This window comes from Rhinichthys klamathensis, unplaced genomic scaffold, assembly GCF_029890125.1.
Source record: "Rhinichthys klamathensis goyatoka isolate OS25496 unplaced genomic scaffold, OSU_Roscu_1.1 h1tg000062l_1, whole genome shotgun sequence".
Classification (NCBI taxonomy): Eukaryota; Metazoa; Chordata; class Actinopteri; order Cypriniformes; family Leuciscidae; genus Rhinichthys; species Rhinichthys klamathensis.
The window spans coordinates 23,733-50,720 of NW_026606606.1; the positions used below are offsets into that span (position 1 = coordinate 23,733).

Below are 26,988 nucleotides of genomic sequence, written 5' to 3' on the forward strand. Positions count from 1 at the left end.
GGATACAAAAACTGAGCCAAACAATGTGTTTAAAGGGATAGTTCACCCAAAAATGAAAATTGTCATCATTCACTCAACCTCATGTTTCAAACCTGTATACCTTTCTATGATATGCTAAACACAAAGATGTTTGGAAGAATGTTTGTAACCAAGTAGTTGTCGCTTCCCATTAATCTTTCTCCAATAATGGTAGTCAATTGTTGCTCTATTTGCTTGGTTACAAACATTCTTCAAAATATCTTATTTTGTGTTCAGCAGAAGAAATAAACTCATACAGGTTTGGAACGTGAGGGTGGGTAAATGAAAGAATTTTCATTTTTGGGTAAACTATCCCTTTATATAAAATAGTTCAGTATTTTGTAATTGGTATTTTGGTTTGTAAATAAATATATAGCCTACTATATATATATTTTTGGATTCCCTACATGGAGTTTTTAAAACATGGTTTTAAGCAAGGTTTTAAGCGATTTGGGGGGATTTCCTTCTGGTCTAAACATCCCTGCTTCTGCTGAATTATTTGAATCCCCACACCCCTCCCTCCACAGTAATCAATGCTAATAGGCTACTTCACCAATAGACCATATACAAATTACAATATATAAAATAAAGATATGCAACAGGCACGTTTAAACGACAAACAATAAAATCAAAACCAGCGTTTCAGTTCGACAAACGCGCGCGGCGCTTTCACTTGGATTTATTTTTCTCATAACAGCTAAAATAAGTTAATAGGCTACTCCGTATTTTTTTGCCTACATCGTTCAAAACTGTAAACTTTTATTCATATTAGGCTAACAACTAAATTTTAGCTGTCGTCTCCGTCTCTCGTCTCTGTCTCCGGGAACTGCGCGTCACAAAAATGAACCGAAAGCCACTTGCCTCAGCTCAGTCACGATAAGAAATCGCTATAGGCTATCTAAAGCATTTAAATGTCTAAATGTTTAAGAAATGTTATCTGATTATGTAATCCATCTGAAACTGAGAGGTACAGACAGGGCCGGATTAAGAGTTCAGAGGCCCCTGGGCACAATGTCTTGTAGGCTCTTGTAGGTGAATTGCGACTTCTCTTTAAGTCAGTCTCAGACTAGCCTGTTGGGGGTTTGGAGGGACAGTGGCTTTATCGTGCGCAGGACAAAAGGTGTTAATGTTCGTCTTTCATATGGAGATGTCGGATAGCCAGCCCGATGAGCAGGCAAAGGCACAGTTCTTTTAAGGATACATCTCTCGATGTGTCCAATGCCCTATATTTTAATTAATTATAAATAGGCCTATAATTGTGGCAGAAACAGAGCTCTTTAATTCGCGATCAACCTCGTTTTATTGTAGGGTGAATTCAACAAGGCATGCTGTGTCTTTGAAGTAACAAAGGCTAAATAATTTGTTACAGTTTTTTTGGAGAGAGGGAGACAAAATTAACTTGCCAAAAAGATATCACTACAGATATTACTACAGCGCGAGAGAGAGGCAAAGAAAAACACATGTTCTTAATTTATGTCGCTTAGGACTATTATCGTTTTGTACTGTTTTAATTGTTTAATTTAGCTGCAATTTCTTTGGCAATACAGATTTAAAATGTTGCAAGAATAAGATTCTGTGTTTCTTATTTTGCATCGCAAAGGAAATAAACTGTAAACTCAATGCAACCCTGTTTAAATGAATAAATTGTTCCGACACTTATGGGGTTTCAAACTTTTAGTGTTTTTACATTTTCATTTGTTTTTATATTGAAAGCAATACTATTTAGTATTATTTAGTTATTTTGTGTAGCCAAGTTAACAAAATCAGTCTTTTCTGATTTGTTCAATGTTTTGAAAAATTCTTCCGTTGCTATGGCCGGGTAGCCTATCAGTGTTATCTTAATTTCATGACTGATTCACAAAACAATAATTTAGCAGATTAAAGACGAGCTTCATTATTTTCATTTTCTGACGCGATCAGCTAATCTTCCCTCATCAGTTTTGTCGTGCAGCGGCTCTACTGGAATGTAGCAAATTCATGTTGTAGTGTGCCATTAATAATATTAAACAAAAACGCTTGACTTTAAATAAATAAACAGTTAATGAACTCACTAATAAACAATTATCCATGTTTAAGCATTAAGAACAGTAACACATAAACGAAGTCGGCCAACAGCATACGCTGTAGTGAGATTCGATCTCGGATCACTTAAAGCTCCGTGAGATTAATGTTGTTGCGTTAACCACTGAGCTACCGTCTGAACGCTATTAAATTTGGTCTTGTGCTATTCCAAACCCTCAGGTATAGCCTAATATGTTTCTGTTGCAATGTTTTATGTTGAAAAGTTTTCACTATTTATTCAATTTAATTTCAGTAGTGTGATTATGAATTCGTTTAAACAATGTTTCACTTGAATTCATCTGTTACTTACGAGCTTTCAATTGCTCTGAATGAGCCGCGGCACTGCGGCGATTACGCAATAGAGAGAATAAACTGACACTTTTCACAGTCTGTGATTGTAGCGCCTCTTAGCGGTAAAAGGCAGCAAATACACACCCGAATTTTACCGCCGCGGGAGCGGCGGCGGTAAAAGTATTATTCTGGTTGAGTAGCCTACCCACTGTAGCTTTTAAGGCTTTTCAAGAACTGCACAAATAAAATAAATACGGTATTGGGGGGAGATCGGTGTTTATGGTAACATCCTAAACCATAAAATGATTAAAAATGACAATTTAAACACCTTCTTAGTTCAAATAATACATGTTTGGACAAAAACAAGTCTTATAAAAATATATATAAATTGAGCGGTTCATTCTCATGTTACGCAGCACGTTTGAGCTTCAGCAAGAACCAATGAGGTTCATTCTCGTGTTACGCAGCACGTTTGAGCTTCAGTAAGAACCAATGAGGTTCATTCTCGTGTTACGCAGCACGTTTGAGCTTCAGCAAGAACCAATGAGGTTCATTCTCGTGTTACGCAGAACGTTTGAGCTTCAGTAAGAACCAATGAGGTTCATTCTCGTGTTACGCAGCACGTTTGAGCTTCAGTAAGAACCAATGAGGTTCATTCTCGTGTTACGCAGAACGTTTGAGCTTCCGTAAGAACCAATGAGGTTCATTCTCGTGTTACGCAGCACGTTTGAGCTTCAGCAAGAACCAATGAGGATCATTCTCGTGTTACGCAGCACGTTTGAGCTTCAGTAAGAACCAATGAGGTTCATTCTTGTGTTACAAAGAACGTTTGAGCTTCAGCAAGAACCAATGAGGTTCATTCTCGTGTTACGCAGAACGTTTGAGCTTCAGCAAGAACCAATGAGGTTCATTCTCGTGTTACGCAGCACGTTTGAGCTTCAGTAATGAACCAATGAGGTTCATTCTCGTGTTACGCAGCACGTTTGAGCTTCAGTAAGAACCAATGAGATTCATTCTCGTGTTACGCAGCACGTTTGAGCTTCTGCAAGAACCAATGAGGTTCATTCTCTTGTTACGCAGCACGTTTGATCTTCCGCAAGAACCAATGAGGTTCATTGTCGTGTTACGCAGCACGTTTGATTTTCCGCAAGAACCAATGAGGTTCATTCTCGTGTTACGCAGCACGTTTGAGCTTCAGCAAGAACCAATGAGGTTCATTCTCGTGTTACGCAGCACGTTTGAGCTTCTGCAAGAACCAATGAGGTTCATGCTCGTGTTACGCAGAACGTTTGATCTTCCGCAAGAACCAATGAGGTTCATTCTCGTGTTACGCAGCACGTTTGAGCTTCAGTAAGAACCAATGAGGTTCATTCTCATGTTACGCAGCACGTTTGAGCTTCTGCAAGAACCAATAAGGTTCATTCTCGCGTTACGCAGCACGTTTGAGCTTCTGCAAGAACCAATGAGGTTCATTCTCGTGTTACGCAGCACGTTTGAGCTTTAGCAAGAACCAATGAGGTTTATTCTCGTGTTACGCAGCACGTTTGAGCTTCTGCAAGAACCAATGAGGTTAATTCTCGTGTTACACAGCACGTTTGAGCTTCTGCAAGAACCAATGAGGTTCTTTCTCATGTTGTGCAGCACGTTTGAGCTTCAGCGAGAACCAATGAGGTTCATTTTTGTGTTACGCAGCACGTTTGAGCTTCAGCAAGAGCCAATGAGGTTCATTCTCGTGTTACGCAGCACGTTTGAGCTTCTGCAAGAACCAATGAGGTTCATTCTCGTGTTACGCAGAATGTTTGAGCTTCCTCAAGAACCAATAAAGTTCATTCTCGTGTTAAGCAGCACGTTTGAGCTTCTGCAAGAACCAATGAGGTTCATTCTCGTTTTACGCAGCACGTTTGAGCTTCTGCAAGAACCAATGAGGTTCATTCTCGTTTTACGCAGCACTTTTGAGCTTCTGCAAGAACCAATGAGGTTCATTCTCGTGTTACGCAGCACGTTTGAGCTTCTGCAAGAACCAATGAGGTTCATTCTCGTGTTACGCATGTGAATAAAAGCCTAAACTCAATCATCATATAAAGCGATCGAGTCTTTTCAGAATTTTTTTACTAAACCTCTCGATTCATATGGATTAGTTTTATGATCTCACAAAGTGGTAGTTGCATGTGTGGAGAGAAGTCTCTCAAGATTTGTTTTGAAGATGAGCAAAAGTCTTACGGGTTTGGAACGACATAGTGAGTAATTAATTACTTTTTTTCATTTGTGGGTGAACTCTCCCTTTAAAGGAACACGCCGACTTTTTGGGACTTTAGCTCATTCACTGTATCCCCCAGAGTTAAATAAGTCCATACATACCCTTTTCATCTCCGTTCATGCTGTAACTCTGTCTGACGCACCCACCGCTAGCCTAGCTTAGCACAAAGACTGGAAGTAAATGGCTCCAGCTAGCATACTGCTCCCAATAAGTGACAAAATAATGCCAACATTTTCCTATTTACATGTTGTGATTTGTATAGTCACAGTGTGTACAAATAACAAGGTCATATGAGACACAGGCATCTTTTAACCGTATACATACTGGGAACTATATTCTCAGAAGGCGAAGCACTGCTACTTTTGGGCGGAGTGATTTGCTCGCAGAATGCTAGCTGAAGCCATTTACTTCTAGTCTTTGTGCTAAGCTAGGCTAGAGGTGGGTGCGTCAGACAGAGTTACATCATGCACGGAGATGAAAAGGGTATGTATGGACTTATTTAACTCTGGGGGATACAGTGAATAAGCTAAAGTCCCAAAAAAGTCGGCGTGTTCCTTTAGTTTAACCAGAGATAACTGTTGTCTAACATAAAATGTGAACATTACAATATATATATATATATATATATATATATATATATATATATATACAGTATATATATATATATATATATATATATATATATATATATACACTACAATAAATCTCACAAATGTTTATGTTCAGATGAAAAATTAAGTTATCGTTTTTGATTTAGATATTTTATTGAAAAAGTCCTTGTGATCTCACCTGGTTTCATCACTGTGTGGATCGCTTTCGCTCCCGCTTTGAGATCCGGCCAGTAATAATAACAGTTACAGTGAAACACCTTGTCAACAGTGTTTTCCTCTATCGGCATGGCCACCAAATCACTGTGATACAACACAGCCTTTCCTCTGGAGATCTGCTCCTCCATGCGCTTGCTGGCCATCTGATGCATGTATTGTGATTAGTCCACACCCAGCAGTTTCCCTCTCGGGCCCATGAGGAGCTGCGAGGCCTCCTGAAGACCGAAGCCCGGCCCGTGACCCAGCTCCAGCACTGTGTCGTTGAGTTGTATGTTGCTCAATTTCACTGCATTCTCCTCCAAAATCTGATTGTGCCATTTAAGGAATTTGGTCACCAACCATCCAGATAAAGAATACGTGGGGTGACCCAGATGTTTGCCCACTTTCTTGGACAGCATTTCTAGACACACAACAAAACAAATAAATATTTTACACAAGGACATTTGTTATGACTAAAGCAGAGGCCTTGAGTAGACATGCATAATAAAGGAATAATATCCTCATTTTAATACATACACCCAATGTTATATTTAACTAATATTTATCACAATGGTGGATGAAAAAGCAGTAATAGAATGGTTTTACCATTAATAGAGTGTTGGAGGGATGGCGTCAAAACCAATTCGCCCCTGGTTCCGTCGACATTTTCGTATGGGCTTTTTCAATTTATGAGTAAAATAAAGCCTGTGGTAAACAAAACTTGACGATACTTGGATGCAAATTTTGAAGCAGTTGTGTTTATTTTTGAAAACGCATGTTTCTAATAAGTTACTTACTAGATAAGACCGTTTGGGGCATGAGTGTGTGCAGTTTACGTTATAGAACAAAATGTCAAAGTTTTGTAAATTGAAAACCCCATCTTTAACCCCCCCATTATAAAAAATAGGAGAATCTTGAGGGAACCAGTGGGGAATTAGTCTTCTGTGTTTTGACGTTCCTGTACTAATCTATTGGCTGTTTGTGGTTTGTTGTGTTGCTAACTTTAACCAGTAGCCTATCCTAAGCTAATCTGTTATCTGATCAGCTTCCCAGATAGCTTAGAAGAACTCAATATTGTGACAGAAACTTTTGACTCTCTCTTTTCCAGCACTTTAGACACAGTTGATCCTAAAGAAGATTAAAGAAAATTGCCCAACGCCGTGGTACAACGAGCCCTTAAGAGAGCAGCCAGAAAAATGAAGCGCAACTGGAAGAAAATTTCATGGAAAGAGAGCAAGATTGCGTACAGAGAGGCCTTAAAAACTTCTAGATCTGCTTATTTTTCAAACCTATTAAAAGAAACTAAACAAAACCCTTGGTATTTATTTGAACAAGTGGCTAAACTAACGAAAAATAAAGCTTCAACCCCAGACTTTTCCAAGCAGCACAGCAGTAATGACTTTATTAACTTCTTTACTTACAAGATTGATAATAGCATGGAGAAAATTATTTCTATGCAACCATCTACTACAGTATCACATCAGGCAGTGTCTTGTAGTCTCCCTGAGGAAAAATGTAATTCATTCATTGCTATATGAGAGGAAGAATTTTCTAAACTCGTTAAATCATCTAAATCGACAACATGTATGTTAGACCCTATAACGACTAAGCTATTGAAAAAAGATGCTTCCAGAGGTCATAGATCCTCTTCTTAATATCATTAATTCATCTTTGTCATTAGGATACGTACATAAAACTTTTAAGCTGGCTATGATAAAACCGCTTGTTAAAAAAACGCAGCATGATCCTACAGAATTAGTCAATTACAGGCCGATCTCGAATCTACCTTTTCTGTCAAAGATACTAGAAAAAGGCAGTATCCTCACAACTATGTTCCTTTTTAGAAAGAAAGGGTATCTGCGAGGATTTCCAGACAGGATTTAGACCGTATCGTATTACCGAGACTGCTCTCATTAGAGTCACAAATGATTTTCTCTTATCACCCGATCGTGGCTGTATCTCTCTATTGGTGTTACTCGATCTTAGTGCTGCATTTTATTCTATTGACCACAACATTCTTTTAAATAGACTCGAAACATATGTTGGCATTAGTGGAATTGCATTAGCATGGTTTAAATCATACCTTAGCTGACCGTTATCGGTTTGTTGGAGTAAATAAAGAGATGTCTTATCGATCACAAGTTCAGTATGGAGTACCACAAGGTTCAGTACTAGGACCGTTGCTGTTCACTCTGTACATGCTACTGTAGGAAACTCAGAAGCGAAGACCAGAAGACTCTTGTTGTATCTTCAGCAGGATTCTTTATTGAGAACACAAGCTGTTGGTAGCTGCAGTCATCAAGTCTGACTAAGGCCCCATCCACACTACTGCGTTTTAGTTTAGAAACGGAGAATTAAAACGAATACGATCTCCGTCCACACCAGCGTTTTAGCTGCGTATTAGAATTGATCTCCGTCCACATTAAAACGACTGAAAACGCGGATCACGTGACCATTCACCAACACTGGGCATGCGCGTGCCGGTGTAAACACAACTTCATTGATAAAATTATCCCACCATGCTCTGGGTTAACCACAAACCGACGCTCCGTACGGTCAACGCCGCCGCTGCACACGGGGAATTGTCACAGATCGCTCGAATAATAGCTTCACTCCGGCGCATGTAGGCAGTTATAGCGTTGTAAAATGCAGAATTTACTTGTACAACAGCTGCTAGCAAAGATATAGGCTACGCCATGACTGATGACACCCAATCATAGAGCCGAGCGTGAGCCTCTACTACGTCATCGTTTCTAAAGTCCTCCGTTTTGACCCGTCTACACTAAAACGCCCTCCGGAGAATCAAAACGAAAAACGGGTCGGCAGCGTTTCTAAACTTCTCCGTTTTGGGTCTCCGTTTTTTCCGTTTTAGTGTGGACGGGAGGTGCAAACGTAGCAAAAGGTCTCCGTTTTTAAACGAAAACGCAGTAGTGTGGACGGGGCCTAAGGGAACTTTACATGGTATCTTATAGGCATTCAGTGGGCAGTCCTTAAAGGTGCTTACAGTCCTTAAAAGTGTTGACCTACACACAGCCTAAGAGATGACCACTAAATCAAATCATCTAAAGACAATACAGGCAATTACCCCCAACTGTGAAGATAATGGTACCCCCCAATTGTAAACATCACATGGCCACAATAACTAAGACTATGTAAACATTCACACATAGTTTGACTCAGTATGAAGATGAAAGACTGACAAAACCCCTTCAATAGAAACTATATTGAATCTAATCAGTAAATTGATGCCATCATGTTCACCTTGAATGCCCAATACAGTGTAGATCACCTTAGTTTTTCATGTGATGTTATGTAAGGATGTAGGATCAGCAGATCTTAAACAGATTCTTAAATTTGTAATCCCACACAACCCTTGGGAGATATCATTAGGAAGCATGGGATTAGTTTTCACTGTTAGGCTGATGATACTCAGCTCTAAATTTCTTCACGCCCTGACGAAACTTACCAATTCACAAAATTAACGGAATGCATAGCTGATATAAAAAACTGGATGACTAGTAATTTCCTCCTACTTAATTTGTTCTATATTCTGAAAAATATTCTGAAAAAAAAAAAACAGAGATTTTAATTATTGGACAAAAAACTTCCTCACATAATAACCTAAAATACTGTCTAACACATGATGGCTGCTCTGTCAAGTCTTCGTCGTTGGTTAGGAACCTGCGTGTGCTCTTTGATTCCAATCTTTCATTTTAAAGTCAGGTTTCTAGTATCTGTAAAACAGCATTTTGCCATCTTAAATATATATCTAAATTACGTCATATGCTCTCAATGATAAATGCAGAACAATTAGTTCATGCATTCATGACATAAAGGCTAGATTATTGTAATGCTATTATGGGTGGTTGCCCTGCACGCTTAATAAATAAACTATAGCTGGTCCAAAACGCAGCAGCTAGAGTTCTTACCAGAACCAGGAAGTATGACCATATTAGCCCGGTTCTGCATTGGCTCCCTGTTAAACATCCTATAAATTGTTAAATATTACAATTTATACGATGTAAAAGATTACTAACAAAGCACTAAATGGTTTAGCTCCCCAGTACTTGAGCGAGCTCTTAATGCATTATAGTCCTTCACGTCTTTTGCGATCTTAAAATTCCGGCCAGTTGATAATACCTAGAATATCAAAATCGACTGCTGGCGGTAGATCCTTTTCCTATTTAGCACCAAAACTTTGGAACAGTCTTCCTAATATTGTACGGGAAGCAGACACACTCAGACAGTTTAAATCTAGACTAAAAACACATCTCTTTAACCTAGCATTCACATCGCAGTCCTGAAGTGTCAACTAGTCTCTCCTCTGCGAAGGCCTCCTTCCCTTCCCTTTACCTCTGTACAGATAAAACGTTGTCAAAATAATTCCAGTACACATGGCTACGCGGAAGCGATAAATAATCCTGTATTATAAATTAAGGCCAGACAAGTAATTTGTTGAGGTCAAATTTAAAGAAAGACTAAAAGCCTGCACAGATATTCAAACGCGCATACATAGACTAAACACCCAATACGCATGTGCACGCCGTCAGCGTTTTCACAGGTTCGCGTTTTTGAAGTTTGCGCAGAGATAACCAGAGATAAGCAGAGATATTTAAATATATATTCAAATGCGCATACTTATAGACTAAACACGTAATACGCATTTTTAAAAAATTTAAGTGCCTGCACCTTGGAACCTATTTCAAGGTTTGCGTTCTCGAGCCACCAGGCACTGTTGTTGTGCGAATGAGCGGGCCGGAGTGTGTTAAGGGTTTTCTGTTAGAACGGTGTCAGGTTAGCGGCCCCTAAGTTAATAACTAATGATCTTTGCAATGGAAGTGAATCAATCAAAACTAACTTTAGCTGGACAATAACTTTATTTTAGAGCTGCTGTAAAGCCAAAACAATCTCTGTTACTACATGGCGCTCTTTAACCCCGCTGTAGTCATTGAAGTGGCAGCATGGCGCCCGACTTTGATGAAATAGGTATTTTTAACATTAAATGTACAGAGAAATGCAGACTAAGGATGGTCAGGTCAAAGACCATATACTTACCCAAAAAGTGCTTAACACAGTAGAACTAACAGTCATATGATTAGCTTAGATCATTACAAACCAATCAACAGAACAAATGAAGACTTGTGACATTGATTTTTACTCAACTATGATTTAAATGTACATGTATCTTTCTATTCAGGAGACTCACTTGGTTGTTGTGGCCAGTGATATCCCAGCCGTGAATAAAACTTAATTTCTACAAAGAGCAACTTGGGAGTCGTGTCAGGTATATGCCGTGCAGCTGAGAAATAGATTCTACGCTCAAAAGACAACAACAGAACATCTATGTGTGATTGAGGTAGTGATAGTAGCTTCTTGTGGGGATGCCGTCACCTTACTTAAAGGGTTAGTTCACCCCAAAATGAAAATTCTGTCAGTAATTACTCACCCTCATGTTGTTCCAACCCCGTAAGACTTTCGTTCATCTTCGGAACACAAATTAAGATATCTTTGATTAAATCTGAGAGCTGGATCACTCCTCCATAGGCTTCTAAGGGATTGAAACTTGCCGGCCCAGAAAAGTTATTAAAGACATCATTATTCACTTAAAGACATCGCTATTCACTTTCTCCTGGACGGGCTGGGAGCGACAGTCTGTCTTACGAAAGATAGTAGCACACACGTACGTTGACGGTTTTATAGCTATGCTACAAGTATAGTTAACAATAATCAAAACCAGTCTACGCGAGTTGATAACACAGCAGTATTATGTATGTGTGCTGCTCCGACGCACTTTACTTTTCTGTAAGGGACCGTGTGAAAATTCCACCGACTGCGCGAACAACGTCTGAGGCGTCCATACATTGATTTAGTTATGACAAAAACATCAATAAAACATTCTCTAAAGGTTATTTACTTACCCCAAATACCTGGAACAGTGCTTAATTATTTCTAAAATGTACCAAAAAGATATTTTACATTCTGACTGTTGTAGTAGGTTCCTAAGGAGTCCCTAAGATAAGTAGCCATTTAAAGTCACAGTGAAATCAATATTGACAATTATTTTATATTGAATATAGTAGTTTATTATAAATTATGCATCCTCAATTCATGTGCCCTCATAATCTTTAATCAAAACAACTTACCCTCCTACTTGCAGCTACATATAACATCTCAATGACATTTTACTGGCGCGAGGGTGGGGCAACCTGTCACTCACGTCATATCCACCAATAGCAAACCACAACCGTCCAATCAATTCCACATGAACAAAATCAAGACCAGCCATATATTTTTCTTGTTTTAAAAGCCATGTCCCTCTGATAAAAGTCGATCACAACTTTTTTCATGTCGACATAACAATCCTGTCATGCATTTTCAGAAATAATCATGCAACAGTGCTGAAAGGTTTTGCCTACCGACAATATATGTTTTGTTTATTTTGACAACTTAAGAGAAGGTCATATGTAAATATGTTTACATTGTCAAAAATAAAAACATATTTCTTGTATATTGGTTACTACTTGTTACTGTTCAGCTATAATTATTGTAATAATCACCTTGTTTTCAGACCACAAGTGAATAAATCCTCAGCAGAAGTGCAAAAGTCAGTGGCATAAACTGAAGATATAAACAGATCCATGCGTGATTTAAACAGGTTGCAATATAGTTTGTTGGGATCTGTTACAGATTGTAAAGTATAATAAATGTGTACTAAGATATCATTTTATATTGACATTTCTAGGCTCTTTAGACAACAGATGCTATAAATGTATTGAGGACTAACGAACAATTCGAGAAAATGCAAATTTTGTGTAACTTTAAATATATTTTATTACATTCACATAATCAACAAGAAAAGTAAACAAGAAAAATAGCCATACTAAAAAGAAACAATTTGTATAATAAACAACAACTTAATCATTGTGTATCAGTCCTTTGTAAAATGATAAACCTACTGCATGCATACTTTCTTGGTATGCTCTAAATTCTCCTGTGCAGTAAGTGCTTCTCTCTTGTGTGCAGTTTTCTTATTTTTATTCTCAGTTGAAGTCTTTTCTTCGGTCTCCACACAACCCTTCAAACACAAGAGGGAAGGGAAACGGAGTGAAGAATTAAATAACAATGGCTCCCCCCAGTGCCTCATGTGTGTAACACAGTGTATGTTGAGCTCAGGCTTTGCCAGACAGTTGAAACACAACAGACCTAAAAAGCACAAATCGTACCTTGTTCTTCTGGATTGCATGTTCAGATGTCCAGTTCTTTGCCTTCTCTAGATAAAGTGGTTTGTTGTATTTAAATTCTGAGGACTGGAAAGTATGTAAGACACTACATTAATTTTCAAGAGCAATGAGAGTCAGAACACCACATGAAGTAAAGAAAGCAAAATCATTGTTTGAACTAACAGCTATTCCCCAACTTCATTCCCTGGTTCGGTCAGTTATGTCATGCTGTTCATAAGTTGCACATTTGATCTTTAAACTGAGGAAGCACAGCAGCTGAACTCACTATATCAGCCATGAGTGGGTCGTCGGGGTTCGGTTCGGCCATCAGTAACTGTATGGAAGTGAGCAATGTTGAAATGTTGAGCGAGGGCCTCCACGCTCCCTTTGAAAGAAAATGCATGAATACCAGGTTAACTAGTTTACAATAGCAACGCATATGCATAAAAAGGTCTACTGTCAGTGTTAATATCCCTACAAGTGTCATATATAAATTATGTTTTGTAAAACATATACAATTCACACTAGAATTATATTAAAGGTTTGGATGAAATTATATTTTCAGTGTTTACCTTTGGTGGCAATTTCAGAGCATCAAGACAAATGCGTCCTGCATTATCAATGTTGGGGTGATAGATGGGTGTCAGGAAACGCATCTTCGGCGGCTCAAACGGATACCTTCAAACATGAGAAAAGTGTTAAATGCGTCTAAAATCTATTTAATAAAATTGCACATTGATGCTAAGATCATTTAACCCTGTGGTAGACTTTAATCATTTTAAACCAAAAAAAGGGCTTTTAAAGGGCACCTATTATGCCTCTTTTTTCTTTTTTCAAGATGTGAAATAAGTCTATAGGCCTGTATACTTGATGTCACCAGACTGTGTATGTGTAAGTTTTAGATCAAAATACCCCACAGATCATTTTTTACAGCATGTTAAAATTGCCACTTTTGGGGGGTGAGCAAAAACACACGTTTTTGTGTGTATCCCTTTAAATGCAAATGAGCTGTGTCAGGACAATCTCATTAATGTCAAAACAGAAACTTTCAGTAACTCTAGCTGTGTTCAGTTCGACCTGGAGTCGGACAATAATGCCTGCAGAGCCAGATAATATATGCTGTATATATATGCTGTATGGAGGTCTAGTTTTGTTCAATTATGGTTATAACTTATTTGTCATCTTGCTTTTATCCACTATTAGTACAAGCCTGCAAAATGCCTGTCTTGGCGAGTATTAAACAGTCAGTTTTGAAAAGTAAATAGTTGAGAGAAAACGCATGTTGTGTAACAGTATTTAGGATCTGCGCAGAAGCTCTTAAAGTGACAGTAGCCTAATGAAGCTGCTGCTGTCTGTCAGGTTAATCAAAGAACAAAAGACAAAAATAAAATCACTTGCTACACTCGACTGACTGAATAACATTTGTAACTTTAATTGCAAGCATTAATCTTGTATTTAATTTTTACAATAAAGCCTATCCAGTGTTATTTTACATTTGATTACTTTAATTTCTGTAGTATTTCTTACCAGAATACTAACTTACTGTTAGACCAACCTGAAAAACGTCATAAAAAAAACCCCTGTTTATTTCATATCTGTCTCTATTCTATCTATTGCATTTATTTGTGCTGTTGTTTGCAATTAGTTTATTAGTTCTTATTTTATTACCGACTTTAATTTGTGGTTGTTGTTTTTTAAAAATAAAATTGTGCATTGAAGAAAACAACATTTTTGTTTGTCAATAGTTATTTGACTATCGGAATCGGCTCAGAAAATTGCAATCGGTGCATCTCTAATATAGCATATGTTAGTAGTTAAACCATGGTATTACATATGAGTTTCATATGGCTTTTACACCAGATGTCACTAATCTCCTTGAAACTCTATTTTAAACCTTTTATAATATCTGTATTATTTAATGAAGAAATAAATTGCGCATATTTAAGAGGTGGAATCCGCTCAAAACATGAAACAATACAGACCGAATTAGTATTTAACTAAAATATATTGTTTTAAATTTCATAAAAAAATAAAATAAAAAAAAACTTACATATATTGCCTTTAATCAGTGTTGACCATCAGGATGTGTACTGTAGGCTCACCTCTCAGGTATGTTGATTTCTAGTGTGAACAGCCCTCCTTCATAGGGAGTGTTTGCACCTCCAACAATCTCTATATCAAACACAGGAGTAACGCAGGAGTGAGGATGCTGTCAATATTGAAGATTTGCTTAGATATGGCCTGTAATGTGAAGTGAAGGCAGACTGACGGGCTTGTAGTTGATCCAGCCGTCCCTCGACCTGCCAGCACGAGACTCCCGGAGGAGGTTCAGCACTGAGAAGCTGCATCTCCCGCTTCAGGCGACTGGTTCTCTGCATGACGCCTGTCGGAATCAACACGACACGGTTATTAAGCGGACAATACTTTAGCACTTGCCATATTCACAATACATACTAATATCAATGGCACATTCCCCTTACAAACAATCTATAAGTAATCTATGAAGACTGCGTGCGAACTCAGTTTAGTCAAGATGTTACATAACGTCTATATACTATAGCAAATTATTTATTGACCATCATATGAGATATTTACCTTGATATCTTGGCTTACTAGTGTTGTTACTGCCTCGTTTTGCTTAATGACTAATCAGTGAACGCTGAACACTAAACAAACAGCCCCTGGTTTTGATTCTGCCCGCTAAAAGTTAATACGTCATTGTGCGACCGGACGCGTGGTTTTACTTCAAGGTGCATTGTGGGTATTGTAGTTTCCTGCGTGTTCACACTCGTCATAGTTTGATGATTGTCTTTTTTGCTCCAGCTGAAGCAATCCTCACTTAAAATGTACAGTCACGCAGTCTTAAAATGCCTGTATGGATGTGAGAGGTGAAATGTTTTGTGCCTTTTATTGAAATGTTTTGTAAAATGAGCTCACCTCATTCACCTAAATATACCCTGGTGCATAATGTCAAATGGAGATATTTAGGCCTACTCCTTTTGGATTTATATTTTATATGAAACACAATCCTGGGAAAGTGTGGTAGAGCAGATAGCATATCATTTCATCACAGGAGAACTTTGCAAAAAATAGCTTGAAATGCAATGCAAATAAAAGTGTGTTTGCTTCCATGACCTCAGGATGCCATTTGTTTCAGTGAGAACTTTCAAACCGCTTTGATGACACTGTCTAGTCTGAGAGTTGTTTAACTATAATTCACAGTTTCAGGTTAAGACTGATCTCACAGTTTTGATTTTTTCCTGAGTTCTGAGTTTGCTTCTCATATGTGCAGGTGCTGCTGTATTCTTCAGTCCTTCGGATGATTGTAGGCTCGAGGTGGTTAACGCGCATGGCTACGTCACACATGTTTCCCCATGCACATGTCACAGCATGGAAATATTAAAAGTTACATTTGGATAAATGCTTTTTATTTAAAAAATTGTATATTAACTGCATGACAACCATCTGTCATCTCCCAGAGGGAGTGGAGTATTTTTTCATAGTTTGAGTAGTTTTTGTGTTACCCACCTCCTAACAACCCAGCATTTGAGTTAGGCTACTTATTGTGGGCTTTTTTTTGCATCCTCTTAAGTTATACATATTCAACTAATTTTTTTTAAAAGTCATGTTAATGTAATTTACGTTGAAATGACTTAAACATCCAAATTGATTTGAGGCAACAACTTTTTTTAGTGTTCAGAAGAGAGCAGTTCAACTTCTCGGGGCCATCGAAATGGTGCATTTCTTCTGTAAAATTTGTGTATTTTATTTTATCTATAAAATTATTACTGTGCTGTAAACCATTTAATTTTATGCAAAGCAACATATGCCTATATGTCAGTCACCAATCTGTAACCAACTTCATTTTTATGTATTTTTTTTAATACTAATTAAGTAATTATGAAAGGGTTGCCCTTTTTCTCACTACATGCCCCCCACACCTGTCGGAGCAATGTCTGGCCCATTTCACCTAACATCACCTGACTGTATGCATGCAGAATGCACGTTGATTTTCTGATCATATTTTTTTTCCAGGCACATTTGACCAATTCCAAACCACATTAATCTTAATAACTACTATTAATTTGTGTATTTAATCATTTATAAGTGATATATAATTGTTCATGAAGGCTGGAAATGAAAATGCCTTATATCCAGGTGTGCATAATTGCGCACATTTGCTTTTACAGATAAAATAAGCCAAAGAAGAGATTTAACTCAGACTGAAAAGTCAAAAATTATTAAATGCACATGAGAAGGATGCAATACTGCAATAGCCTACTAGAAATTGCAGTTAAGGCATGACCATTGGACAGTGAAATGCTCATTGGGACATGTTAACCAGCAAAAAAAATAAGAATTAAGGTGTAGAATTAAGTATGAAACCATCAGGAACCCTTTAAGTCTTCAGCGCCACCCTTTTCCAGAACTCACTTGGAATTGGTCAAATGTGCCTGATCAGAAAATCAACGTGCCTAATAATTCTGCACGTAGTGATCAATTATTTTCACCATTAATTATTTTACTGAAACCTTATTCGTAGTCTGTAACCTTATTCAAATTAAGGAATGTTTCCCTCACGACGTTCCTAGGGGCGCTAAATGATGCGTAAAAGACGTAGCCTATACCTCAAACCGAAAATTGCTGACAGAAATGGATAAAATGATAAACAAAACTTAAAGTAGAAAAGTTAAAAATGAACACGTAGAGACTTGTTTTGGTTCTCATATCATCTATTTTGTCTGCAATGTTCTTTTAAAGTTTCGCTCTTTTAAAGTTTAACCACTGTGGTCTGTGGATATTTCCCACACATTTCACCTTAATAATCTTTCTGGACTTTCAGGAAACACCAGATGGGCTAATGGAGTCATACACAAACACAGGGCCGATCTTTTCCCTACAGTGTTTGTGTTTGTGATATTTAAGAGCACACACACACACACACACACACACACACACAGCCCCTGGCAGATCCGCTCTCGTTCGTCTCTTTCGTTTTCATTTCCCGGAAGGATTCCTCTCTTAATATTGCAGGCGATCCGCATAAGAAAAAGACAAACTCTGCTGTGCGAGAATACGACGTCACGCGACTCTAAACGCCTTATTTTGTGTATTGAACAGTTGTTGATATTTTAATCAATTATTGATATTGTCGCGAAAATTTAGAAGAGTGTGTCAAGTCTTGAAGGTTAAAGAACATGAGTGACGCCTCCTCTCCGCCACCTTTAATAAAGGTAAGAGACTCACTCACTCACTCACCAAATAAGTGCATTGTAGATAGCTACTGTTAAAAAATCTGAATAGGCTAATCAATGTTTTTATTACTGCCTAGAACTAAAGTAATTCAATCACATTACAACACTTTTCTCCTCACTTTTTGCAAAAGTTAAATTCAACTAGCTGTTTTGTTATTTTGCAAACCCTCTCAAAATCTCATAATATGAAGGTAAAATATCAGTGTAGATTTTTGATGCAAATCTACTTTATTAATTAACAAGGCGACGGTGTAAAACTGAAAATAAAATCTGTGCCTCAAATTTACTTTCACTTTTGCTGTGTGAATTGAGATCTCAGTTTGTTTTCATTCAGCAAAATTTGAGTCACTATATCTAGTTTCTGTCCTTTCTGGTTCATTCATATATTTTACATCACTGAAAACATGAAAGGGAATTAAAGGCTGATATAAAGACTTCCCTTTCATTTGCTATTGAAGTAAATGTTTCTTTCTGCTTTCCCTTCCAAACGTCAGCAGAGTTGTAATGGGAACAAGCCCTCAGTTTGTGCGCCCGTTCAGCCCAGCCCTCAAGACGGACCTCATCCCTCCATGAATGAAGCCATGCCTGACGAACTGTGCAAGCTCCCTGGAAGACTACGTATGTCCCCACATAAAAACTCATTAGATTAGATTAAATGCATACAGATCACAACGACTAAACATGTTTAAGGTGCATGCATTAAAGGAAAAATGTACTCATGAAACATGACTTCTTCCAGCAGAATATGCAAGCTGCACTTTTCCACACAGTAGCCAGTAGTCTTCAAAAGGTCAAAAAGAACAATCACAGTACCATAAAGCATTTGGCCTCATATATTTGTCTATATCTAAGGCCCAGTTTACACCTGGAATCAAGATGCGTTTTGGTCGATCAGGTCACAAGTGGACAACACTAAATACAGCTGTAAACGGGTCTTAAAAGCTTTGAGCTTGTCCACTTTGGACCGCTTCCAGAGGAAGTTGAAAACACATCGGATTGCTTTCGTAGTGAAAACGCTCATGTGGTCAAATATGTCCACACTGACCTAATGAAAAAGATGTAAAAATGAGCCAGACGGGATTCAAACTGTTGGCTGAAGACCTAAGTTTAGTTTGAAGATGAAAAATGTACCAATCACAATGTTCTCTCACCATTCCTGATTTCGTACACGCTTACAGCATTCAGCGTGATCTTGCTGCAGAAACTAAAGCTACGTTTTTTTTATTTTCTCCGGTCGTGTGTTCATATGTAAATTGCGAAAACCTATTTTGTCCATTAGATCAAAAGATCTGAAAAAGCCCATACTTTTATCCGCCCCTACACCCTGTTTTTGAAGAAATCAGGACAGAAGTGGATGAAAGTGGACAAAAGAGACGATTAAAACACCGGGTGTAAACGGGAATGTCTCCCTCGTCTACTTGTGATCCGATCAACCGAAACGCAGCTTACTACCAGGTGTAAACAGGGACTAAGTCTTATAGTCGAAAGTCATGCAAAAGTTTTGTGAGAGGAATAGACTGAAATTAGTCACTCAATTTACTCTCAAATCACATTCAAACTTGCACATATTCAACCCTCGTGGCTACAGATGCATCGTTTGAATATACTCACATTTGCTGCGACACACGGAATGGATTTTCAGCCAATTATGATATCAATTTGGGTCTGTTCCTCAAACACATGCAAGGCTTCATAAATAGTAACAGACTACTTTTTAAAGAGCTTAAATGGCCTTTTTTAGGAGATCCAGAGGCACTTCACTAGTGCTTTCATTATAGGACATCCTGCACCATATCACTTTATGTTTCTCACAGAAAAATAAAATCTGGAATGACACAAGGGTGAGTAAATGAGCCCTTTATTTTCTGGTTGTAATGCACAGGGATCAATCCTTCTCTGTGGGATAAAGAGGATGTGAATCTCTGGCTGCGCTGGGCTCAGAGGGAATACTCTTTGCGACGTGCGGACCACCAAAGATTTGAGATGAACGGAAAGGCACTTTGTCTTCTCACCAAAGAGGACTTCCGTCTCCGCTGTCCCAGCTCTGGTGCGTGATGCTAAAACTATTAGGTTATAGTTATCAGTTTTGTCCCGAACTTTTATAATAACTGCACTGTGGATGGCAACTGCTGTGAAACAGGTGATGTTCTGTACGAACTCCTTCAACATGTGAAGCAGCAAAGGAGATGCGCGATCTTCAATCCGCTGGCCAACTCCAACACACACACACAACAGATGCTCGACTCGCATGGGACCACAGGTGATCTATCTATCCATCTATCTGGTTATTTAGGTTTTAAGGTAAGGTTAAGTAACAAGCTGAAAGAACTCTTCCTTGTTCCGTCTGTTCTTCTATAATATTATAGTCAAATTGATAAATGTCCGACTTCCTACTTGAACAAGTGCCAAAGCATAAATGAAGTGGCTTGCCGAAGCTTGTAGTAAGCGCACCGTTGAAGGAACTGAGTCACTGTTTCTGCTTCGATATGCTTCTGAGTCCTTGTAAAGGGAAGCATACTTCATGTCATGCTCAGTTCTGTATTTTTTTGGCAAGGACTTTATAATTGATTCTGACTGGAAACACACTGATCTGCTTCATTTGTGAAACATGGGGTTAAATTACACCCATTCCTTTATGCAGGAGGGAATTTCCTGGTTGCAAAACTAGAGCTGTTGCCAAAAGGTGTGGCTAAATCAGACTTAACTCCATTCAAACAATAGCACACATTTATTTTACTTTCACATTTGCCTTTTTGTGTTAGACTTGACCCTGTAATGTTATAAACAAAATGTTAATTTGCTTCGCAAATACAGCTGTAAATAGCACTTGATAAATGGTCTTGCAGGTCCTTGTGTTCCCTCTAACAGAAGTGTTCCTGTTTGTCCTGTGAATCCAAATTCTCGGGTGTTAACAGCCGGATGCAGCACGGATCACAGCCAGGAGGGAAAACCCTTGTCTTCTTACCCTGAGCATCCACAAGTCATGAAAGCAGGTCAGTGTTTCAGCCATCTTTGTTACTCCCTTTATACAAGTCCTGAGACTAGATCTCAAGGTTTTAGGCAGATGTCTTATATCATGATATGAATCATTTTATTTCACAATAACTATTTATAATTAATATAATAAAATAGTTAATTTTATCAAACATTTTAATACCATTGCAATTTCATAATTCTTGTCACCATTTTCAGTATCAAAAAAATCTAAAACTAGCCTAAGTAAAAAATAAATAAAAAAACCTCCCAAGCCTACTGAAGACAAGTAAACAGTGGTAAAGGACAAATAAACTGAATGCAAATATATTGAAGAAGAAAAAAACTACAGTAGAACAAAGACACTGATGAAATAGACCTGAAAAACTTCAAGCACTAGAACTTAGTAATACTAAAAAATTGTATAAAGTAATCAAATGTGTATAAAAAAACTTCTATTAAAGTTTCAAAAATGATTCAGTCAAGAGCAGTGAGAGATTTTCTCTTTTTTATTTTGTGATTAACGATAATAGATTGCTGTCACTTTAAGACCAAATGCATGGATCCAATATACTTGTGTATTTTCATTCTCAACTGTTTACATTCACTTAAGACATAAATGGCTGTGTTTACTTGCAAAGATGGTCATTTTGACACATAAGCGTGTGTATTTAACTGTTCAAGCCGAATTAGTCTCTCTTCGCTTAGTTCTTTTTCGCTTCTTATTGTGTTTCAACGGTTTAAAATCACTTGTTTTTAAACATCAATGATTAAATACGCATTCAAATTATAAGCTTTTGTGAAAGTCCAGTCACATGTAAACTTCTACCGGTTAATCGTGTCTACGGGTGTATCGCCCACCCCAGGACAGTGGTATTTTTTGTTTGTTTGTCCAAAGCTTGTCCATCTTGTGGCCTCCAAGTGTGTCCCGGCCCTCTGGTTGAGATTCACTAATGTAGGATATGGATGAGTTTGCTTTTTTTACTACATATTTCACTTTTGACCTTTAAGCTTTCATACCTCACTGTTTACCCATATTCAGCAGAGCTTTCTCAACATTCTCCCAAGGTAGGACTGCAACAGAAATCTCCAGACAAAACCAGACAGCCTGTCAATGTTTTCTGTACAGATGAGCCTCTCAACCTGTCCAGTAAACCTGCAAACACCACACACACCACTGAGGCCAATGGAAAGATTCCAGGTGCTCATGCATGTTGTTGGAGACATTAACTATGGCTGATATCATTTAATAATAATTTCCAATCCCTGGAAATGAAGAAAAAAAAAGAATACAAATTACAGTGTGTCAAAAAGCACAAAGTAACATGCCTTTGACCATTCCATCCTTTCATTAGACTGCAAACTGTTATGGGACTATGTGTACCACCTGCTGTCGGACAGTCGGTATAAGGCCTTCATACGCTGGGAGGAATCGGACTCCATGGTCTTCAGAGTGGTGGATCCCAATGGACTGGCACGACTCTGGGGCAACCACAAGGTACTTTAACAGGAGAGTCTTCTGTTTTTAAGCGTTATTGACAATAATCGGCTCTGTTTGTTTGTTATTGCAGAACAGGGCCAATATGACCTATGAGAAAATGTCTAGAGCATTGCGCCATTACTACAAGCTCAACATTATCAAGAAAGAGACGGGGCAGAGGCTGCTCTTCCGGTAAGTCATTTGAAGCACATTAGTATTTGTTTGTACTTGCTCATAAATCAAATGTCGGAGTTGACTTATATTCAGTGTTGGGGAGAACAGACTGATCTCATGAAATAGCCTATGTATGACACGCCAATTCGTATTTCCATTTTTGGCGTGCTATCAACACGCATAATCGCTTTTCAGCGTGTTTATCAACGCCGTTGACTTAACGTTACATTACTGTATATATAAATATATGACCTACCCCAACCCCGTCCCTAAACCTACCCGTCACTGGGGTTAATACCATTTATGAGTCTTCCCCTACCATCCTAGGTAAAAAAATATCGCTCGCCAGATGTAGATATAGAATTTGCTTCGTTTCACTCGGACATTTAACGGCGTAGACATACACGCGCGTGGACATACACGCGGATAGCTCAAAATGCGTATAGATAACACGCCACTTGACTTAAAAGTGGCGTGTATGTTTACGCAAAGTCATGATGTCATGTTGGGGAAAGTTACTTTGAAAAATAATGCGTTACAATATTGCGTTACTCCCTTAAAAAGTAACTTATTGCGTTACTTAGTTACTTTTTTTAGAAAAGTAATGTGTTACGTTACTTTTGCGTTACTTTTTTTCCACCTGGGCTGGGATTGTTTTTTTATACCAAAAAAAGATATATTTTTGGGCAAATGTAAAGACCCTTTCACACCAAAAGGGAAATAATAAGCCTCAGACTGAAGGAAATGCAGATTTACTCCTGTACAGTAGAGTACAGTAGTGTTCAGTAGAGGGCGCCGCTCAAACAAACCTTTCAGCTGCTGCTGTTCTGGGTAACAGAAGAAGAGGATGCAGGAGAAACTAATTTAACACTTACTTTACCAATAACAACATATAAAAAAATCTATAGTCATTTTTGCTTATGGTTTAACTGAAAAATCGGAGGTCAGAAGCAAGTACTTTGGTCAATAAAGATTAAATGCATAAAAAAATGTTTTGTTTTATTTAACATATTTAGGTATTGGAGGTTTGCATAGTGTTTTGATTCTGCATTTCACTGATTTTATTCATTTTGAGGAATATTGAATCTTTTTTGTGCAAGTGAGATGAGTAAATCCACGCTTACATTTAATCTAGAACTATAATAACCATCATGTTTACCATAGCTGCCAACTCTCACGCATTGGCCGTGAGACACCCGCATTTGATTGGTTTCACACGCTCACACGCCACACTCCCGATTTCTCACGCTGAAGTGTCAACCCGGGCGGTCAAATGCCTGGAAGATGAGTTTATCTATATATCTACCTGTTGAGCCACTCGTGATCGACTAGTTATACCGCAAATTCGTTAAAAATCTCCCGTTATCTAGAGCGAGCGTGCATGCGAGACAGAGATTGTGCTCCAAACCGCGTAGAGCGAGCGAGAGACCTTGCGCGAGCGAGACCCCCCCCCCCCCCGTCAACAAATCTCACTCGTCTCTACCACCCCCCCCCCCCCCTCACCAAATCTCACTCGTCTCTACCCCCCCCAACCCCCCCCCCCCCGTCAACAAATCTCACGCCGAGCAAAACTCAAAAGTTGGCAGGTATGGTTTACACACAACGCCTCTGCACTTCGATTTGTGTCAACATTAGGACAGACGAGCTGTCAGTCAGTAAAGGGGAAAACAAAGTAACTTGCGTTACTTATTAGAAAAAGTAACTCAGATATTTTGTTGTAAATTTTAAAAGTAATGCGTTACTTTACTAGTTACTTGAAAAAGTAATCTGATTACGTAACTCAAGTTACTTGTAATGAGTGACCCCCAACACTGCTTATATTAGTTGTTTGTTGATGCTGATATAATTCCTATATAATTCCATTTAATGATGGCAAATGAGTCATACCCTTTGTAACAAAGAAGTGTAATTGTATTGAATGCGCATTTGTAATGTCCTTCAAGTTCATTTTTAAGGTCACCATGAATTCAAAATGGACAATTCTTATTTTTGTATGGAATATTGCAGTGTTTATTATAAATGATTTATCTGTGTACATCATTTAAAAAAAAAAAAAAAAATGAATGTGCCCTCATAATCTTTTATCTTTTATCTCCCGATAAAGCAGAAGTGTACCTTTTTGGTTTGGTTGGTCAAAAACACTCTAAAGTTCAGCTAATTGAATTTAATACATTTCAGTTCAGACTCTACATTCTTTTAAAGTCCCCCCGTAGTCAATTATTTTATCCCTTAAAACATCACTAAAATTACACATGTAAAGGTTTAGAGTGTTCTAGAGGGACTGTCTTTGGTTCACTGCAGTTTTAAGGAGAAATACTTAGCAAGCAATGGTGTCGACTTATGAAGTTGCACATGATTTGTCTTAAAGCATATTAAAAACACCACATAGACATACAAACAACATTAAAAACTTCATTTACACCACAGGGTGTTTTAAAGTGTATTATTTTCGTATTAATTGTATTATTAGATAATAGTACCCATTCGTCCATATCTGTCATTTAATCACTTTATTATAAAATGTGGAAAATTAAGAATGAGTAAATGTCCCACACTTTGTATATAAAAAAATAAAAAAATAAAGTAAGACATATTTTAGACAACATAGAAATTCACTAATATATATATATATATATATATATATATATATATATATATATATATATATATATATATATATATATATATATTTTTTTTTTTACAGATACAGTTGATACAGTAGATTTTTAAACTCACACAAGAGGGAGCTAAAACTGTTAATATTGTTAAACCGGGCCTGATGATCTCAAAAAGGAAAAAGCTGTCCTGGTCTCACTTCCTGACTTTAGTTAGACGTATTCCTGGGTCAACATATTTTGTTGATCCTGGAACAACATTCCTGTCTGAAAATGTAGTCCTAACCCTATCCCTACCCCTAACCCTAACCTTACCCATAAGTTATCCCTAAAATCAGGGTGAAATGATGGTGAATAACACTGATGTAGACGCACTGAAACCTGGCTGTGAGCCTAAACTTGACATAAACTGGTCCCTCAAATCTGATTGGTTGATTGGAATGTTGTTCCAGGATCAACAAAGATGTTGAGCCAGGAACATGTTACACATGGTGAAATTACGTTCTGCGTCCCATATGTTGATCAGGCACTACCTAAATGTCTTTAAAACGTCTTCCGCAGGTTTCTGAAGACGCCCGAGGAAATAATGCAAGGCAGGTCGGAGCGTGCAGAACCGTCAGAGTCTCCCGATAGTCCCCCGTCCCCGGACTACAGAGAAGACGCTCTGGAAGTATCACCTGTCTCGACCCCTACCACCCCGAGTCCCAGCTCTGACCACAACTTCAGCATATCGCCAATCCCATGACACTCACTTCTACATTAATAAACCTGGCCTTTTAGAATGGGAGACCCCAGAGCTGGACGTCCCATACAGACTGCCATCTACATCCCCAGAGATTGCTGATATCCTGTAGAGGAACCATTGGAATATTTTCGGAGATGCTAAGTTTAGGTTTACTTCACACAGTTTTGACTCAGGGTAGTTTGTTTGCCGTGAGGATGTGTTGAAAACTACACGACATTCATCAACGCAACAATTAGGATTGATTCTCATAGTCTCGTTGTCAAGTTGATATGAAACGTTATCAGGTTGTAAAACTGTGCAATGTTATTTTTTTACAGATTTGTGAACTGTACTGCATTAATTAATCAAATAGCATTAATAATATGGGTGACACTTTATTTTACAGTCCTATTCCGCATGAATATACTATGTACTTATAGTAATTTCAGTAACTGGGTAATAAATAAGTACTAGTCCTGAACCTACACCTAACCTTAACCCATGTAGTTACCTTATATTCCCCAGTACTTTCTTAGGCAAGTACACTGTAAGTACACGTACTGTAAAATAAAGTGCAACCATAATATGTACACTGGAATCTATGTTTTCATTAATTGCCTATTGACTCTATAAAGGTAAATGACAAATTAGATGCTCATGAACTTTTTTTTATATATATTTTAGGTTAAAATGAAAATGAATGCAGAAGGGACAGTTTGTATTTTGTGAAATTTTATTTTATTTTTAAGGCTTTTTACAGTGAAAAGTAAATAAGTAAATAGTTTGTATGCTTTTTTTTTTTTAAATATATGTCATTTGGTTTTATAAAATCTAGTATAATAATGGTAACACTTTAGTTTAGGGTCCAATTCTCACTATGAACTAGTTGCTTATTAGCATGCATATTACTAGGATATTGGCTGTTTATTAGTACTTATAAAGCACATATTAATGCCTTATTCTGTATGATCATATTCTACATCCCGTAATCACCCAATACCTAAACTACATTACTAACTATTAATAAGCAGTAATTAGGAGTTTATCGAGGAAAAAGTCGTAGTTAATAGTGAAAATTAGACCCTGAACTCACCATTATTATAACATAAATAGA

General features: G+C 37.8%; 3 protein-coding genes across 6 annotated transcripts; 1 reads left to right on the top strand and 2 right to left on the bottom strand.

Annotated features, from left to right (window-relative positions):
• Window positions 1–5,416: 5,416 nt before the first annotated feature.
• Window positions 5,417–11,089, bottom strand: LOC130084359 (uncharacterized methyltransferase YdaC-like; the record flags this gene model as incomplete). Its single annotated transcript, XM_056249747.1, is given in 2 exon segments — window positions 5,417–5,854; window positions 11,057–11,089. A coding segment is annotated over 1 exon segment (436 nt), but the record flags the coding sequence as incomplete, so codon positions are not given.
• Window positions 11,090–12,239: 1,150 nt separating this feature from the next.
• Window positions 12,240–15,365, bottom strand: ube2t (ubiquitin-conjugating enzyme E2T (putative)). The gene is made up of 7 exons (XM_056249756.1): window positions 15,267–15,365; window positions 14,923–15,036; window positions 14,756–14,825; window positions 13,226–13,331; window positions 12,940–13,038; window positions 12,657–12,740; window positions 12,240–12,508 (listed from the first exon to the last, which is right to left on the bottom strand). Exons 2-7 carry the CDS (start codon window positions 15,029–15,031, stop codon window positions 12,386–12,388), a joined length of 591 nt encoding a protein of 196 aa, XP_056105731.1. The 5' UTR covers window positions 15,032–15,036; window positions 15,267–15,365; the 3' UTR covers window positions 12,240–12,385.
• A 2,266-nt stretch (window positions 15,366–17,631) lies between these two features.
• Window positions 17,632–25,963, top strand: etv7 (ETS variant transcription factor 7). 4 transcript variants are annotated; one of them, XM_056249754.1, is made up of 9 exons: window positions 17,632–17,887; window positions 18,406–18,526; window positions 19,791–19,955; window positions 20,049–20,168; window positions 20,824–20,901; window positions 21,924–22,082; window positions 22,237–22,379; window positions 22,453–22,553; window positions 25,712–25,963. In XM_056249754.1, exons 1-9 carry the CDS (start codon window positions 17,852–17,854, stop codon window positions 25,893–25,895), a joined length of 1,107 nt encoding a protein of 368 aa, XP_056105729.1. In that variant the 5' UTR covers window positions 17,632–17,851; the 3' UTR covers window positions 25,896–25,963. The 4 variants fall into 4 exon arrangements, with proteins under 4 accessions (XP_056105729.1, XP_056105727.1, XP_056105728.1 ...); XM_056249752.1 differs by having other exon boundaries at window positions 17,633–17,887; window positions 20,755–20,901; XM_056249753.1 differs by having other exon boundaries at window positions 17,633–17,887; window positions 20,755–20,901; window positions 21,927–22,082.
• Window positions 25,964–26,988: the final 1,025 nt, after the last annotated feature.